Consider the following 20270-nt stretch of genomic DNA (forward strand, 5'->3'; position numbering starts at 1 on the left):
GCAAGATATACACAGCGATACATGTCAAAGTATTCAATAGGATGCTTGGGATAGTAGATGGCATTAATCTATGCGGGAATTATACATTACGCTTAACTGTACGTGTGGGGGAAAAAAAAAAGACATCTCTGTGTTTCAAATGCTCTACGAGGCCAGCAATAATAAATGGGGATAAAAACTGAACAGATACTTTCAACGGTTTGCAATTTCTTGCCTCGGCTTGCCATTGCAGTAGCTCTGAGCAACGGCAAAACTAAGCAGAACTCCACGATGCGCACTTGCAGAGGATGCCCAACAACAACCCGGCAATCGCCAGCGTGCGAGCCATATTATTATTATTATCCAATGCCCAAGTGGTAGTGGCAGGAGGGTGGTGGCGGGGCAACGCAATGGAAAAAAAATGCAAACATTTGTGTGGTTAAAGAGAACTGCAATTAAATTGTGGCCAACTACGATCAACTCCTGACAGCGTACATCTGCAACCAGACGTGCAGCAAATGCTCATGGGCAATCATCACCACTGCAGTCGTGTTACTTCTCACCGGTCCTGCTATGACGTTGGTGCTGTTAAACTCCTGTTATCCGCAACCCTAGTGCCTGTCCTTCCGATTAGCTGCAGACCCCAACTGAACTGTAAAAACTGCAATCATCCATTCTTTTTTTGTGAATCACACGAGTCCTGGCAAGATTAGTCATGTTTTCTGTTTTACTCTACCTGTGAGAGGTGCACACATAGGGGTGGTTCGCCACAGGGCGCTAAATCTGCTAATTGTTCACAGACAAATATAATGTATGTACAACTTCTTTCGCATCATACGAAACACATCTCAAACAGTAGCTAATTCGGAGGATAAGGAGAGTGCATGGCATGATCACCAAATTTACTGCGATTTCCATGGCAAAAAGGGATCCCTTCGAATATGCGTTCTGTTGTAAACAAGTTTATCCACACAAAAGTATTTTGGAAGCATCAACATTCATCCCATTATCTGTAAATGTTCATGGAGAATAGGACATGCATGCCATACTCATCCTACTATCCGGGTTTATCCGTTGTGGAGAAGAGGATTTCCATAGTGCGGTGTGAATGACGGGCTGATGAGATGCTCTGCTCCTCGAGGGCAGTGCGTTCCAATTAGAGGGGATGAACATTCATAGGATTTGCACTGAGCAGCACCAGCAGCATACATCAGGTGACAGTGCAGTTGATAAGTGTGTGGCTTAGTGGGATTTACCAATTCACATTTGCTATTTCCGATGAATTGTCATACGACCAGCACTCAACTACAGTGGTATATACAAGTGTGAATGTTAAATACAGTTATTTTTACATGTGCCTTTCAGGGCATGTATCGTCAGACCAAGAATATATCTGAACAGTGTGATGCGATTCATCGTTTGCATCCACAGTGACTATTGTGAATGGCGTGTTCCTCTTTCAAAAGGTCTAGTGCTGTCAAAGACGAGCTCCAGTAGCATGACTGTGGCTACTGTGCTCAGCTATCCCAGAAATTCCAAGCGTCCCTAAACAATGAGAACCTCATTCACGGAGAATGTGTAACGAAATGTGATGGGACAAGGCCACCCACAACTTTGCTGACCAAGCATTCCCCCAGTCGTGAGCACTCGCTGAGAGCGCCATGACTCATAACACCCGAAGGGGAACCCGCAAGGAAAAGATCACCCTCACCACCTTCAACATCCTCCATGGGACTTTCTCCCCCATCCCCTTCTCCCCTCTCATCTCACTCTACCCGCCCTTCACGCATTCTGGCGACAAAGACGGTTTTTTTTTTCTTCCGTCTAAGACCGCAGTCAAATTCACTCGGCGGAAGGTTTCTCCTGCTCCCCTGTCCTGGCCACACAGTCTAAAAGTCACCACCCCCCCAACTCGCCGATCCCTGTTCCAGTCCAGGCCTTCTTAGAATCCTTGCCTGTGACTGTCCGTCTCGTCTCTAAAACCAAGACGTATAATCCCTTGTATATTTATTTTCTCCCCGAAGCACGCGTCTCACTTTTGTATAACACCTTGAGCGTCGTCATCGTCGTTGTTGTTGCATCGAGATATCTATAAAAAAAACAATATTGTACCGTCGTGTAAAGGCCATTACATGGGTGCTGCCGTTAATATCAACCAACGCATGTTCCCCATTTGCGTGAGGATAGACAACTTGCGCACAGCTAACTCGAAACTCTTTGTTTGCACACTGAAGATACAAACACACGGGCGCGTTGGGTCCCAGTGATATGTCATCGAGAAGGACGTCTATAATAAATCATAAATACAGAGCCTAATCAATACACTGTTGAATGAAGGCTCCCCCATGCCGTGCATGTCATCGGGGTTGTTTAACCATGCTTTATCACGCCGGTCAGTGGGGGTTTTTTAAAGCGGGATAGGAGGGTGTGCGGGGGGGGCAAGACCCTTTCAGATATCGGATTAGCCGTGGCCGGGCAGCGGTAACTGCACATTTCACATGGATTTACAGGAGTGTTATGTTTTAATATGAACATTACGGCTGTACCCCGGCTCTCACACAATGTCCGTGATGCAATCATTTTTAGTGTGTTGATGGTCGGCGATGCGGCAATCGACTCATATCGACGAGCTGTACACAACAATGCACCACCACGGTGCGTACGAGCGTTCAGGGTTTCGGCACAATCGTCCTCGCTGCGTTTCGACATCGCGGAGTGTGGCACTGATTTCGGATGGATTGGTACCCCAGTCGCGGAGTTAAGTAAAACCCCTGGAAAAAATAGTGTCCCAGAAATAAAATATTTAATTGCCTAGGCCATTTAGTATTATTTGGTACCCCGGAGTACCGCCAGGAGGATCATTTGAGCATTCTGGATGACGAAAGTTGTTTTTCTTATTTTAAGTGCATAATAGACATGCTCTGTTGTCTCAGGAACACCGCAACAAAACACATTGTAAATGAATGAAGAGAAACAGAGAGGCAACGTTCTATTTAAGAGAGACAGCCTTGGGCTTGAACGCGATCCAAAGTGATCACGATGCCGAGTGGCACTCCCATGACCACAGTTTTATCACAAACGGCGAGGTATTTTGGAGAAGGAATTTTACCGGGAAAGTTGATATATTTTCCTTTCCTGTGGGAGAAATGTGACTCACTGTGAATATTTTGGCACTCGCCGTGAATATACCGGGCAGGCAAAGGCTGCTTCTTGTGGAGGGAATTTGAGGGCTCCGTCTCGTTTGGTCATTCGCGAGTGAGCAGCCCAAACCAAATTAACACCCCTACGGAGAAAAACCGAGCCCTTTGAGAACTTCGCTCTCAGCAAAAATAAAATAATTCTGAATCCTCGCTCTCAGCTTGCAGATTTCAATAATGGAAATCAGTAGGAATGCGTCGCCTCTGAGAGACGCAGTAGATGGGCAGATCGTCCATCAACACAATTAGGTACAATTGAATGTAATTTGTTATCATAAAAATAGAATGTCATTTATTTAAACACTAAAGTATCACTGTGGGTCAATCATTTTTCAGGAGAATATTTTCAATGGGAAGCAACAGCGTAGTGGTTCGCATTTTGCACTATGAACCCAGCGACCTGACCCACCGACATGAGTTTGCTTCCTGGTCATGACTAACACCAGTGGTGAGTGATATCTGGACCGGTTCAGGTTACCACCTTCACCAAACCAGCATTTTTGAAGTATGGTCAAACAATCCCTATTACCGATATGGCGTGGGGTGACCTTAATCCAGGATTGCCATGTTTTTCCATGTCTATTGGCAAGTTTTTTTGCATGTGGGAAGTATTCGGAGAAAAACCATGCAACTACACCACCACTTTTAATTATAATCCCTCTCTTCATCCCAAGCCACTGTCATCTAATGTAAAATTTCATAATCGCTGTAAAGCAAATTTTGATTTAAAGCGACCGTTTGTGTTATGATCGAAACGTTGTGAGAATTTTTATTGTTTTATATATATTTTATTCTTTTATTGTTTCCCTTCAACGTGACTTTACCGAAAGAGCTAAAAATACGCTGTAAAGCAGCTAAGAATCGCTGTAAAGCAGCTTGAGAATAAGGCACGATATAAATCTATATATGATAAGGGGGCTATAAATCTGCACAGACGCGTTCACAAACCCACTTGATGTGCTGCCATCTGAACATTTTGCAGCCCAGCGGATTTGAGAGTTTTCCAACTATGCAATCCAACAACCATTGCCGCTCAAGTTCTGAATTACAGGCCAATGCATCCTGGAAGCAGAGTTAACAATATCTGGTTGGAAAAAAACTGCTGTACACACCAGGATCTGCTAGGGTGCTGCAGTGGTGAGATGTTAACTACCTCACCTGGTAAACTGGTCGTGGGTTCCATCCTGACCCCGACGCCTGTATATTGTGGAGTGTGCCCATTCTCCCCGTGGTCACGTGGATTTTTCTCAGGGTGGTCTGATTATTTCCTCCACATTTAGAAACATGTGTTTAAACTATGGCTGCTGTACATTTCCACGTGATAAGCCACTTCTCGTTGAGCTATTATTTGTGGTCATGTCGCTTATTAAAAAGAGCAATGTAGCTCAGTGGGCCTTAACCCGGTAAAAATAAAAAAACTAGTTCGTAGTTTTAATTTTAGGTACACAGCTAATGAAATCTGGACAGAGTTGCGGTGGTAACCTCATTGGCTACTCACCTCTGAACTCTACGGACTCTCACCTACCCTGAAATAAAGGACTGTTTAAATAATTGATTTAATGCATGACGAAGTACAGACGTTTTGAAAATTAAAAATATTCTTTGACAAAAAATGCTAATAGCCGAGTGGAAATGGGGTTGCACTTAATCAGTCATGGAATGCAAATCAATTAAAGTATTCCATAGTGGCTGGCTTGGCGATGATGTCATGGGCTGGCCTCGCTAATTGAAGGTTTGCCGTCTGAAAGTTTGAAACCTGATCTTGGGCCAGGTAACCATTAGAGAGCATGGCATCATAAAGAAAACAGACCGAGACGTTCACTCCTTTGACATTATCATCACATTTACTCGCCTCCCCACTCAGCATCACTGATTAGCTCAATTACACTCCAACTTCCTCTCAACCTTTTTCAATGTTTCTTTTCCTTTATATGTATAATGTTCTTCAAGCTCTTGTTGCTATTGGAAACTTTTGTTTTAACTGTTCAATGGAAATAAAAGCAGTGTGGTATTCACTCGAATTATTATTTTCTTGACCCGTCTTTGGAGAATGACGCATTAAGGAGACATCCTACAAGCTACAAAAAAAATGTACTTTCACAACAGTAAGTCTTCATCACTTCAACACTCCAAACAATGAACTTTATTTAGAACCAATTCAGTAAAAATAAACGAAAGCTATTCATTTATTATTTTTCCCAGAAAGAAAAAAACACAGTTAACAAATTGTGTAATTTCTTATTTTCCCCACCCCCCCCCACCACTGTGGAATATTACCCCCAGAAGGGCTTCAACAAACACACACCTAGTTTCAGCTGTTAATGCTATGCCCCAAAATGTTTTTTTTTCCTCTCCCAACAATGTCACGGCTGTCAGAATGTCCTCACCTGCCTCGCCTGACTGGAAAAGCAACGCATTAAAAAAAACGCTGGGCCCTCAGGGAGTCTAGCCTTCTGTCCCGTCTTCCTGTGGACTCTAAATCCCACGGGGGGGCCCTCCCATACAAGTCTAGCCTCCTGCGAGACTGTTGCCCTGGCTTACGGCCAATTTACTCGCACACCATCGCTTCACCTGTCTGAAAAGCTCATGGGGACATTTTTGTAAATAAGCTGCACCGTGTTTAGCAGCGCCATCACGCACTGAACTAACGTGTTCAATAAATCCGGTAAGGTCTCTCTCTCTCTCTCAAAGGAAAAAAAAACGTAGCGCTCGACTTAATGGTGCCAGACCGCACAGAGACATCGAAATATGTATGCTAACCCAAATGTCGGTGAGCAAATTGCAATCGTCATCATGGAAATGGAAGATTCTGACACAAAGACACCGCATGCAATTGGCCAGTTTTTTTTTTTAAGTTGGCCTGTCACACTACTGGCTAGGCTGCCAAGCAAAATTAAGCACATTAAAGTGTCTAACTGGGCGGCATTGTTATTCCTAGCACTTCGCACGTCTTGACCTTGTGCATCACTTTTTAGCGTGTTTAACAAAAAAACACCCGTGCGATGAATGTGAATTATCTATGTCGTGAAGTCAATGCACTGTCGGGAAAAAAACCTCTCACCAGCCGATACCACGGCAAGATGCACGGTCAACAAAACGAGCTGCCTCTTCTCTCATACGTCTCGCCCAAATGTTAAAGGGAGGTGAATAGATGCGAGGAAACTGGAGTAGGCTTTCACATATGGGAAGGCAATTCATTGGTGCCTCCATAATGAGGGTTTACATCAACCTGCCAACTCCATTGAACTACAGCGTAATCCGTGCTTGAAAGAAACAACTATGAAACAACTCTGGTGAATAGTGGTGGTAAGCACGGAGTGGACCATGAACATTTACACCCATTTTACAAGACCGCTTGTAAGTAGATCTGTACCACAATGAATATACATATAGAGCGCTGGTGAAAATAAGCTGAATATTTCACACCATCATTACATTGCAGTTACCCGCCTTTCTTATAATTTAGCATTCAACTTTGTAAGCACTGTGCGCTCACCACTAAAGTGCCATTGTCTTTAAAAACAAATAAAGGCCCCCCCTCTTGCAACTAATTCCATAACACATCGTTGGCACACTCCCTGTAATCACCGTACAATGCACACGCTACTTCACTCCGATTCAACAAATTGTCAAGGATTGAGGGTCGACTATTGCTTCTCAAATGGATTCTCAAACGTCCATTGTGTAGCACATCTTGGATCCTTAGCCCACTGCATAACACACAACAATCTGCAGCCCGATGAGGGCCTCCCCTACCTTGCCGTGCTCATCAGTGCAGATTTATGAAGGCGGAGAGCAAAGACTTTGGAGCATAGCATCGCAAGTGCCCTCTGCTGACAACGTAGCCCCGCAGTAGCCTACAACAACCTGTTATGCATGGCAGCCGCCTATCCATATCCTATCCGGGATTAAGCTTGCTGAGCTTCCGCTGTCTGACAAGATCGGGCACATCCTGAAAGACTTGTTCAGAGGCAGCGCACAACATATTCTGGATCAGAAGTAAACAACTCCTGCATGCACGATTCGACGCATGCATTCCGAGCCTGATAATGGCTTTTAATCGCTGAAAATAAGAATCGGTTACATCCCTATTATTCACAATACAGTGACAGTGGCTGGATGATTTAAGAGGTGTGTGTGTGTATCGGTCACATCCATATTATTCACAATTTCAGTGACAGTGGTTGGATGATTTAAGAGGTGTGTGTGTGTGTATCGGTTACATCCCTATTATTCACAATACAGTGACAGTGGCTGGATGATTTAAGAGGTGTGTGTGTGTGTGTGTATCGGTCACACCCCTATTATTCACAACTTCAGCGACAGTGGTTGGATGATTTAAGAGGTGTGTGAGTGTGTGTGTGTATCGGTCACATCCCTATTATTCACAATACAGTGACAGTGGCTGGATGATTTAAGAGGTGTGTGTGTGTGTGTATCGGTCACATCCCTATTATTCACAACTTCAGCGACAGTGGCTGGATGATTTAAGAGGTGTGTGAGTGTGTGTGTGTGTATCGGTCACATCTCTATTATTCACAACTTCAGTGACTGTGGTTGGATGATTTAAGAGGTGTGTGAGTGTGTGTGTGTATCGGTCACATCCCTATCATTCACAACTTCAGTGACAGTGTTTGGGTGGACTTAAAAGTGAGGCGAGTGAACCAAAAGCCGGTGTGGACTCCTACCTGTACATCCTGGAGGTCATGGAAGTTATTGCCGACGCGGATGGATATGCGGCTGGGCGTGTAGCTCTCGTCAGCCTTGTAGTCCGCGTATATGCACACCATCTTCACTGTCGTTTTCCTCCTGGAGGAGGCCAAACGAAACACAACAAAAACCAAACAAACAAAAAAGGTCGCTGCACAACCACGCGCTTCACGGTGGCCCCGGCAAGGCGTGAAAATGACCTCGTGGAGAACGTTAAATACACTCACGTCATCGTCAGAGTGAGAGCAAGAAGTCGACCCACAACCCGGTTGTCGTGATTTTCTCGTAAGCAATTTCCTGCTGAAATTTCCGCATGAAGCTAATATCCTGAGTGGTAGGCTTGACCCGTCTGGTGACTCCGAGCACCACCACCCCCCCTCCCCCCCCCCCGCGTGAAAACAAGGTTGAGTTACACACACAAAAATATATATAGCAGGGAATTAAAAAGGGCTCATTATTCACATTTTTGGTCTGAAACTCTTAATGAAGTCAAACCGTTTTCAATGTTGCATGTATGTTAATGTACAATATTAACTTCCCAGTTTTATTTTGACTTCGATGTAACCCCGACCAGATTAAGGAATTTAGACATCTTTCAATCCATTATCTTCGGCAATTGGTAATCTAAAACCACAAGCATGCAGAAAATATCCATGACTACCCCCACAGCCAACTAAAATACCACAAAACCACCGATTCATACAATTTCTTAGTTCTATAAATCCAACATGTGGAATACTTATCAGTTTGCAGAAGCTCATGATTGAATATATTTTTCTCTTTAAAAAAAATTACAATTACATTTTACCGCATTTTATGAATGACTAGCTGCACTACCCGGCTTCGCCCGGGACTTGGATTCACCACGCCCGGCCGCCTTTGTCCTCCAAGTGGCGATGTTCACACACCACACCAGTTAATCGTTTGAGGCTGAGTCGACCTAGGGGAGGCCCAGGACCGGTCCAAATAATCGTCACCGGTGGTGGTGGTGGCCGTGAGCGGGAATCGAACTCGGGTCGCCGGGTTCATAGCGCAGCGCGCGAATCGCTACACTACCGCTGCCCGCCCCCCCACACAGGATAAAGACAAAGATCCCCCGTTTAGCCTGTAGGGGGCAAGTGCTGTTAGCGAGCACCTATGAAGCCCGGCACGGCACACGAGGTGGTGGGAGGCCAGCACCACGGCCGGCCACCTTTGTCTCCCCAGTGGCGATGTTCACACACCACAGCAGTTACTCGTTTGAGGCTGAGTCGACCTAGGGGAGGCCCAAGACCGGTTAAAATAATCGTCACCAGTGGTGGCCTTGAGCAGGAATCGAACTCGGGTCGCCGGGTTCGTTGCACGGCGCGCTAACCGCTACACTACAATGCGTTACGCTTCCACATGCGCGGGTCACGTGACAGATTTGACGTCACAGCTCATTTGCCATGCAAAAAAATTATATGCATTATTGAGCTGATCCCCCCCCCCCCCTCCAAAAAAAAGTGTATTTTCATAATTTTCGCATGGTGTACAGTCTAGAAAGTACCCACATGGCAAATTTCAAGTATGTTGCATGTCGGGAAGTACGCTAAACATTTTGAAACAGACACAATCACAACTTTGCCTTTTATATATATGGAGATAACAAAGCATATCACAAGCTGTGATATAACACATAGACATCGTGTCATTATATATATAAATTCACTCATTCAAACTACAAATGCTTTTCGCGAAAGGGTAACCCCAGAGGAGACCCGAATTCGAAGCCTTGCCACGGCTAACGCACGTATGTATGTATGTTGAACTTCTTTCGTACCGTACCGTACGTAACCAACCACGCTAATCGGAGGTGCGGAGGGGGGGGGTGGAAGGACAACACACTCAACACAAGAAGCAATTCTAAATTAAACGAGTTTTAAATCTCGATATAATAGCGCATTGCTCAAGTGGCTTCCGAATTCGAAAGGAGGAGCGTTCCAGACGGTGAAGAAGCGCATTTGAAAACGCGCAATGTGGTGACCACCGTATTTATTCGTGGCCAGCCAAAAGACGCCGCTGCGAGGATGACCGGAGTTCACGAGATGGGTTATGCTCCTTGACGAGATCAGCAAGGTACCTTGACGAGATCAGCAAGTGTTGTTATCTGATTTGACTCGAGCCCCCCCCCCCTTGGCCCCAACAATCATTGACCAGCGTGAGGCATGGTCAAAAACACCAATGACGGACACAGAGTTTTGCCAGAATATGCAATGTATTATCATGCATTACCAGGATTGATATGACACATTCATTCATGCGGAGTCCACATTAGATGTTTTTTTTTTTAACTACAAGTTTTCCAGAGCGAGTACAGTATGCTTTCCTTGGCTTAGATTTTTATGTACATACAAAATTTCTTTACGATATTCGCATTTTTTGGCAAAAACACTTCAATTCTGATCAAATTTTTGATGTAATTATCCTCGATCCAAATCACCAATCATTACGCAAACATGCTGCCAATCAAACACATTCAAATATTTCCACGGCTCCCAAAGCCATTTCGGAAATTTCACGACAATCTGTGTCCAAGACGCAATTTCGGCAGGCCGCTAGTACCGGTACGTCCTATGGTAAAATTGGACCAAAACAGTCCCCATACCACCCATACGGAAACCATTTATGAAATGTTATTGGCAGTTATTAGCATTTCTGGCAAAACTATGCCACTCCAGGCAAATCCACAAGACTGCCAAGCGTGAAAGGCACTGAAGAAAAGCTTAAACGCCCCTCGAAAAGGGGCCCCTCCACCTGCCGCAGCGAGTGCCACATGAAAGACATTCCTGTACTCTCATCTGTAAAATTTCGATCATTTAGCAAGCCACCTCTGTTCAAATGCCAAAGTAATGTGACTGTGCAATAGACTGTGCAAAATGTTGCTGTGGCACAGGGACGCAGAGGCGCACTACACTGTATTCTGGTGACAAGACCAGATTTAAGGACACGTACTTCTGTCAGTTCGCTACTGGATGAAAATGCAATGCTGTGCGGGTCAAGGGGGTAAACTTGACCATACTTCACCATCCTGGTCATTCTACGGTGGTAAAAAATGGTGTGCATAACTTTGCAAGCATAGCAGTAAAGCACAATGTTTTTTTTATGCGCTGCCCTCTGCTGTTCAAAACACTGCTCCGCAGGCTATAGCCTTTAACATCTGTGTTGTAGTGTTCCGCCTTCCAATGATGTCAAGGCTTAACCTTGCGTAGCTTCCAAGATTGGGCATAATCCGGGTGATATGGTCATAGTTGTATTACCGGACATCTGTGAAAAAGAGCTTCATAGCTCATCTGTTTTCTGCAAGATAAATAAATATTTGGATGCTGTGTTTAACAACGTGCAGAAAATATCTGGACATGCATCTTGCCCCTTGACTACACCAACATGGGCAGAAGTGGAGGGCAAGGTGAGCTTCGGTTGACCACAGGCTCACACCTGAACTGGATGTTGACCAGGTGCGGCTGGGAGCCATCCGACTGCCAGTACGTCTCCAGGTTGTCATCCCTCAGTTGATCCACGCCAAATCCTGGTGGTCACAATGGAGTAGGTGAGCAGGTAATGTCACATTAAGAACAAGAACTTGAGAGTTGTATACTACAATGAACAGAAAACGTGCACATAGGGCAAGTTAACGGTCTTGGAGTAGCGACGGAATGACTTTGTGTCCAACCAAAAGGCTATTGCAAGACACAGAAACGAGACTCGCTGCATGCACGTTACAGGGATGCCAGCTATGGCACTTTTTGCCTGTGGCTGTACCTTCCCTCCTACGCTTCCCCTATCATTGCCCCTGCCCACCAGGTTCTCCGAGCTATTGAATCTGTAGAGATCAAGGTAACCGGACAACCCAGTGTGTCACAACAACAAAAATATAGCGTGGAAAATTATTAAACAAACATCAACGTTATCAAGTATCTCCCATGCCCTGTATAGTAACAGCCCAAGAATATTAATATAATTTTTAAAATATAAAGTCTGATTGTTAAAGTGGTTAAGTTGGCAGTGCATCATCCACAGAATATGCGAGTGGCCCAAGCAGAATTGGAGAGGGGGTCCCCGTATCTTTCAATCAGTCCTATTTTTGTTAAATGCGGCGCTGCTCATCCTATAAGCAGCAGCAGTCGAATGATGGAAGCGCACAGGCCCACGGAATTGTTAATGACAAGACCCATCTGTCGAAGTCTCACCAGGCTTGCAGGAGGAGAGCGACCACACAGCCTGGGAGCCAATCTCCCGCACTCGCCCCGTCCTCTCCAACTTCTTGGGGTCTTCACCTGCTGGGGTTTTGCTGTTCATCGTGCCGTTTGCTTAAATCCTGAAACCACAAATCACGCATCTCATTGCTCTGCATTCATTACACTGATAACATTCTGGCAGATCCCTACCCGGGCTGCAGGTTCAACCAAGGATAAAATACAAGAATTCCCCCATCATTATTAGGATCCTAAATTATTTTTCTCTTTAGCCCACCTCTCACCTCACTCTACTCTCAAACTAATACACCAAGGCATACTGAAAAATAAAACCCCTTGTGAACTTCCGCACAGTCAGTGGTGGCTCTTTATTCTCAGATACCCTTGACGTCTGAAACTCTCTCCGCTGCACATTTGCATGACCAACTCCCTCTCTGTCTCAAGATCTTTCCCTTCTCTTTCGATGTTCACTAATTTTTCGATCACACCTCCACCTTATTCCCACCTCAGGCCATCCCCAAGTGCGGGCATGTTCCTCTACCATGTATTGTACTTTATTTTCATAACAATGACAAAGTGGCATTGAAAATAATCCATCTAAATACTGTATGTTTAGAGGAATATCCAAGATGATGTGCGTCAAATTAACCTGCAAGGAAATGGGGGAAATGCGGCAAGGTTACAGAGTCCCGTGCAATCGAGTGGTAAACAAAGTTCGTCCGTGCACTCTGCCAATTTGGAAGGAACAGAACGTTTCGTAGCTGCGGCGGCCTCTAAAACTCGAGGATGTTTCCCGGCAACACTTCAACACAAAGGCACCTGTGCAGAGAAATGTGGCGCAAGTTTTCATGCCTCCCTTCCCAGTGCTGCAGTAACTCAGCAGCGAGGAAGAGATTGCCACAATTCGATAAATTTACTTATTACTCATCGTGTCCTCACATTGTCAGTCACTATTTGTCAATAGGTGACGTGATGGGAAAGACCTCCCGGTTTCAACATTCCACGCAGCCAATGGTCGACCAATCTCCCGAATCAGCACCGGGCACGGCCGGATGCGGCCACCCGATGCACAAATGCCACGTCAAAGATTCGTAGGCCTGCGAGTGTGGCCACGAATCCCAAACCATCAACCACACTGTAAACAGACTGCTGTGTTCACTCATTTAAAGGGGGAATGGACGAGATCCACTCTGCTTCTTGACAGACAATTGAGTGGATAACAAATCTAAAATTACATATTTAATCTGCTGCTATTAATCCATACGAAAGAAGAAGTTGGGAAAGACTCGAAGTGCTTTGCTCGTGTGAATCTGGTTAAAGTAGTGCTTCAAAGGACATTGCAATACAGTACATGTAAGAACATTGTTGGCCAAATTTTAAAATAATAAATTGTTTCAATAATATCTTTGGGACCCTTTTTTGCCAGTATCAAGAAAATATTTTACCCTTTCTGGAATAATTACAGGTGTTAAGATATTCAAACATCAAATAGACATCTATTACAAAACATCAAGGGTGCATTAATTACACATACTTGCGGTAAAACATACAAACAAATATGCTTTGAAAATGTATGCATTGTCCTTGAAACTGATAGGCCTACACCAGAGACAGTTTCATGTATGGCTTTGTCTCCCCGGTGCTATAGAGCATAGGCCACCAAAAGGGCGAACAAATACAAGGACGATGCAAACGCCAAAGTTGACAAGTTCTATTATTTCACGGAATACAGGGAGACCTCGCTTCGCGCGACTCCGCGGAACGCCGATCCGTTATACTGCTCTTCATTCTGCAGACATTTCTTTACAACAAAAAAACGAAATAAAAAAAACCATCTAAAGCGCTCGCTTACAAGTGAGAACATGCAGCAGCCACCATCCGACAAAACGCACCCGACCCCACGATTCGCTTAGCCCAATCGGAGCGACGTGCGCCGAGACGACCAGAACCGACTCCGCCGCAATTTGATTACAACGAATCGTGGTCACGAGAGGTGTTTTGCTATCGGTGCGTTTAGCCGGGCGAGAACTCACGAGACCAGAGTAGAATCTCAGGCACCACATAAAAAAATCGCCAACACAGAAACGTTGACCAAGGACATCACACTATGACCCCCGATTGCGGAGCGCAGCAGCTCCAACCTCTATTCCCACCGCTGCCTTGCATGCATGGACTTCTTTCGCGCCGTACGTGGCCGACCGTGCCAATCGGAGGTGTACAGGAGAATGCACTTGTGAGCGCAGTACATAACACTCGTGTTATTAAAACACATTTATTATTTTTAATTAATGAAATAATGTTTATAACCTGTGTTATTTAATAGCGCCGTTACCGATACCCCAATGAAACCCTCGTATATTGCTCGTACGAAAGAAATAACGCTCTCAGGTACGCATCCCCCATACATACAATGGCATAATGCCCCCTTTCAGTGCCGATTCCATCGCACTCACTTCTCCAGGAACGCACCTTGAGCACTAAGCGAGGTCTCTGCCTGTACTGTATATTTAATAATAATTGTATATGCATTTAACATTACACATTACAGTGTATGCGGATACTGGATATAAATTTTATTGTGAGAAACATAAAAAAAAACGTTTAACGAATCAATTTGGCATGCTTAAATTAACAAGGATAATTCACATTATTTTTGTAGGTACACATGTGTATTTGAAATAACACGTCTGGTGCATAAACGTAACTTGAAGTGCCAACATTTTTTTAAAATTTCCCAAACAATAAACGACGACAGGAGCAGCGTATAAATTTGGTTTAGGGTTCTTTTCCAAAAGCCTCTCTACTCCCTCAGGTGCAATAAGAGCAAAAAGATTTTAAGAGCTAACCTTGGGCCCTCCAGGCCAAACCTTGCGGAGAAGTAATTCACCTTCCAACACTAACAAATAAAATAAAACGAGACCTCAAGCCTGTATTCCCATCACAAGCAGTCTTGTTGACTCCGAGCGTTACATTCCCGTCGGTAGCTGCTAATCGCATCAACCCGGTGAACCTGCTGCATAGATCAGTGTCGTCCCCAAATGTATCCATCCCGTAAGTGAAAGCAGAAATCATTTTTTTTTCATCACCGCATCAACGGGGTCAAAAGGAAGCACTGTAATTAAAATTGTGAGGTGGTGGGAGGGGGTGGGTGGTGTTATGGAAGTCACAATTTAATGTCATTATTCCTCGTGTTGTCTCTTTTTTTCATACCGTGGGTGCATCACGTATTGTAATTGTACTCTTGGCTACCATCAGCTCAATCCGTGCTCATCAGTAGAACAAAAACATCCTGTGCTTGTTGCTATGTAACATTACGGCCCTCAAAAGGCTGTGGAACAGGAGCATCAGCGTTTTCCCATCTTCTTGCCTTCGCGGTGACACACCTCAGCATGGAAACGTTAGGACCGTGTTGGCAATAGCTTGGCCACGTTAATAACTCACACGATAAATACCCTTTGGTATTAAACTAAATAAGCAATTAATGGGATAACAAAAATAGATTATGTTTGTGTTAAGACTGTATCAGTGTAAACACTGTGCCAGTGTGTACAAAACACATAAACAATCAAGTGGCCAAATAAACTGAACACGTGATACACGATCTCGAAATTAGTTGCCTTTCACTTAATTAAGAATACTGGGGTTGGCAGGGTATACAGATGTGCAACAATAAAAATGTAAACAATGACATGGGCTTGTTTCTTCATCCTCAAATCAAAAGCTCAGCTACAAAAATGTTCCCAGAAAGAAAATCAATTCAAGAATTGTATTCAATTTCCAGGAATATGCCCGATTAATTTGGCCATTGGGCTAACGCACCATTAACACACCATATATATCTAATTGTTAATATTACTGTACATTGAAGTGCTGATATTGAAAAAGCCAGCAAAACCCCAAACGTAAAAAGCCCATCATAAGGAAAGGCAAAGTTGAGTAGCGTGAAGGATTTGTTTTAATGCGAGGTTGTGTGTGTAATTTGACACGCAAACATGCCACACTGCCTACTTTACACGTTAAGAGCTCTCTGCACACGCGAGAAAAATACGCACAGCCACCATAAAAATGTCCACTTGTTGTGAGCGGACGATGTATCGCTAAAAAAAACGTGCTTATGAACAGACTGCGTGAACGTGCACCTTGATCGCTGTGAGAAACTGACCCCACAAACTGACCTGCAACTGAAGGTCGGTCCTGCTGGCTCTCACAATTAAAATGGGAAAATATTTAGCTAGACATCTTTGCGCGCAATTCAAGCGATGATTTGGAGAGGTTCTGGACTGACGCCCGCCCCCCAACCCCCACCAACTATGGCATGAGGTTTATTTGCCGGTTTAGCCCTTGACTTTTCAATGCTGCGTAGCTGTGCGTGAGCATGCAACCTTTGGGAATTAAAAGCACAACTGCTGCAATTGCCAGGGACACTCACGATAACGTAATCTAAGGCCGTAGCCATAGTCAACATTGGGGGGGACCAAATCTTCCAGGGGGTCTGGGGGTCTTCCCACCCCCCCCCCCCAGAGAAAAAAAATCTAAATTTGAAAACTAATTTCCTGCCATTTCCTGCCTAAAATATTTAAAAATTCACTAACACATGAGATGGGACTTTTTATTTATTTTTTACAATAATGTCTAATAGTGTATTATTGTATTACATTGCTCTGTTTTTTTATTTTTTTTTACTTTTTCTTGTTTCATTGTATGCAATGGCAGAGATGAGGGATTCATAAAGTACAACCATAACCACAATCATATAAACAGAAATCTATTTTTATAGCAATATATTGGGGGGGGGGGGACATTTTGAGCATATTTGAATTATAATTACGGCCTTGACGTAATCTATACTCATACGCACCACTAAAATACACGTCCCGAGCATGTATCACAACACACAGTACAACACGACCCACAATACAAAAAGTACACGACATAATACAGTTCACAAAAACCATACACTACACAAAAGACAGTAACATACAAAATAGGCAGTGTATTATGCGGTATAACACAGAATATGATCTAGCATAATACTTATAGTACACTCATCACGCTACCTGTACATTGTATTCCCAGTTCATTATACAATCATACGCAGTACACACACACACACAATGATACACTTCACTTTATTACACTGCTGCCAACCCATACGGTTTACCCCGTATTCTTGTACAGGGAAATTGAGTTTTCAGGTCCATATAGCCTACTGCCGTTTCTTCTCCCTGTGATGGGACTTTGTAGGATGAACGTTGAGATTTATAAGTGCACGGGGGGTGACCAATATGATCTGAATTTGTCTGTAATAAGATAGGCACTGATAAGGGGTTGTGTCAGGTAATGCACTTTACACTACACACTACCATACACTCCTATACTCTACACTATACACTACACTATCAGACCTGTCAACCCATACGGGTTCCCCGTATTCTTGTAGAGGGAAAATAGATTTTTTTTCAGGTCCATACAGCGTACAGCCGTTTCGATACTGCCAACAGAATGTCTATTTGTGTTTCTCTCCCTGTGATGGGACTTTGTAGGATGAACGTTGAGCTTTATAAGGGGCACGGGATGACCGATAACATCTGAATTGGTCCACAATAAGGGTAGGCCACTGACAAGGCGTTGACAGCTAAATGCTATTACAGCACCTCACGTAGACAGTCCACTCACTGCGTTAAACAACGCGCAGTGTCACAGAAGAGTGTCGTCACTGCACTGGCAACGATGCCCAAGTAGCCCAAGTATTGCAGTGCACCGCCACGTTAACTTACACGCCGCTACGGTACTCCACGTGAACCGCACTACAACGTGACACGTGGTGGTTGCGACCCGGTTAGCGGTCGCAACCACCGCCACAGTACAGCACCGACATTCGTGCTCAAAGTACTGCACCGTGCACACAGTCGTGTCACACAGCACACACAGTCGTGTTACACAGTACACACAGTCGTGTTACACAGTACACAGTCGTGTTACACAGTACACACAGTCGTGTTACACAGTACATACAGTCGTGTTACACAGTACACAGTCGTGTCACACAGTACACACAGTCGTGTCACACAGTACACACAGTCGTGTTACACAGTACACACAGTCGTGTTACACAGTACACAGTCGTGTTACACAGTACACACTCGTGTCACACAGTACACACAGTCGTGTCACACAGTACACACAGTCGTGTTACACAGTACACACAGTCGCGTTACACAGTACACAGTCGTGTCACACAGTACACACAGTCGTGTCACACAGTACACAGTCGTGTCACACAGTACACAGTCGTGTCACACAGTACACACAGTCGTGTCACACAGTACACAGTTGTGTCACACAGTACACACAGTCGTGTTACACAGTACACACAGTCGTGTCACACAGTACACACAGTCGTGTCACACAGTACACAGTCGTGTCACACAGTACACAGTGGTGTCACACAGTACACAGTCGTGTTACACAGTACACACAGTCGTGTCACACAGTACACAGTCGTGTTACACAGTACACAGTCGTGTCACACAGTACACAGTCGTGTCACACAGTACACAGTCGTGTTACACAGTACACACAGTCGTGTCACACAGTACACACAGTCGTGTCACACAGTACACACAGTCGTGTCACACAGTACACAGTCGTGTCACACAGTACACAGTCGTGTCACACAGTACACAGTCGTGTCACACAGTACACAGTCGTGTCACACAGTACACAGTCGTGTTACACAGTACACAGTCGTGTTACACAGTACACACAGTCGTGTCACACAGTACACAGTCGTGTCACACAGTACACACAGTCGTGTCACACAGTACACAGTCGTGTTACACAGTACACACAGTCGTGTCACACAGTACACAGTCGTGTCACACAGTACACACAGTCGTGTCACACAGTACACAGTCGTGTCACACAGTACACAGTCGTGTTACACAGTACACACAGTCGTGTTACACAGTACAGAGTCGTGTCACACAGTACACACAGTCGTGTCACACAGTACACAGTCGTGTCACACAGTACACAGTCGTGTCACACAGTACACAGTCGTGTTACACAGTACACACAGTCGTGTTACACAGTACACAGTCGTGTCACACAGTACACAGTCGTGTTACACAGTACACAGTCGTGTTACACAGTACACACAGTCGTGTCACACAGTACACAGTCGTGTCACACAGTACACACAGTCGTGTCACACAGTACACAGTCGTGTCACACAGTACACAGTGGTGTCACACAGTACACAGTCGTGTTACACAGTACACACAGTCGTGTCACACAGTACACAGTCGTGTCACACAGTACACAGTCGTGTCACACAGTACACACAGTCGTGTTACACAGTACACACAGTCGTGTTACACAGTACAGAGTCGTGTCACACAGTACACACAGTCGTGTCACACAGTACACAGTCGTGTCACACAGTACACAGTCGTGTCACACAGTACACAGTCGTGTTACACAGTACACACAGTCGTGTTACACAGTACACAGTCGTGTCACACAGTACACAGTCGTGTTACACAGTACACAGTCGTGTTACACAGTACACAGTCGTGTTACACAGTACACACAGTCGTGTCACACAGTACACAGTCGTGTCACACAGTACACACAGTCGTGTTACACAGTACAGAGTCGTGTCACACAGTACACACAGTCGTGTCACACAGTACACAGTCGTGTCACACAGTACACAGTGGTGTCACACAGTACACAGTCGTGTTACACAGTACACACAGTCGTGTCACACAGTACACAGTCGTGTCACACAGTACACAGTCGTGTCACACAGTACACACAGTCGTGTTACACAGTACACAGTCGTGTCACACAGTACACAGTCGTGTCACACAGTACACAGTCGTGTCACACAGTACACAGTCGTGTCACACAGTACACACAGTCGTGTCACACAGTACACAGTCGTGTCACACAGTACACAGTCGTGTCACACAGTACAGTCGTGTTACACAGTACACAGTCGTGTCACACAGTACACAGTCGTGTTACACAGTACACAGTCGTGTTACACAGTACACACAGTCGTGTCACACAGTACACAGTCGTGTCACACAGTACACACAGTCGTGTCACACAGTACACAGTCGTGTTACACAGTACACACAGTCGTGTCACACAGTACACA

General features: G+C 44.8%; 1 protein-coding gene across 7 annotated transcripts in view; it reads right to left on the minus strand.

The window, feature by feature from the left end:
- ANAPC10 (anaphase promoting complex subunit 10) overlaps positions 1–20270 on the minus strand; it is a 66215-nt gene that overhangs the window by 43513 nt on the left and 2432 nt on the right. For all 7 annotated transcript variants that reach the window (XM_076067495.1, XM_032955222.2, XM_032955220.2 and 4 more), the window contains exons 2-4: positions 12095–12222; positions 11343–11433; positions 7865–7985 (exon numbers count right to left, since the gene is read on the minus strand). In XM_076067495.1, the coding sequence (XP_075923610.1) occupies positions 7865–7985; positions 11343–11433; positions 12095–12203 (321 nt within the window). In that variant the 5' untranslated portion in view covers positions 12204–12222. The remainder of the gene's footprint in view (positions 1–7864; positions 7986–11342; positions 11434–12094; positions 12223–20270) is intronic.

This window comes from Petromyzon marinus, chromosome 16 (genome assembly GCF_048934315.1).
Source record: "Petromyzon marinus isolate PM22_M1 ecotype Great Lakes invasive population chromosome 16, UKy_Petmar_22M1.pri1.0, whole genome shotgun sequence".
In the NCBI taxonomy this organism is placed as follows: domain Eukaryota; kingdom Metazoa; phylum Chordata; class Hyperoartia; order Petromyzontiformes; family Petromyzontidae; genus Petromyzon; species Petromyzon marinus.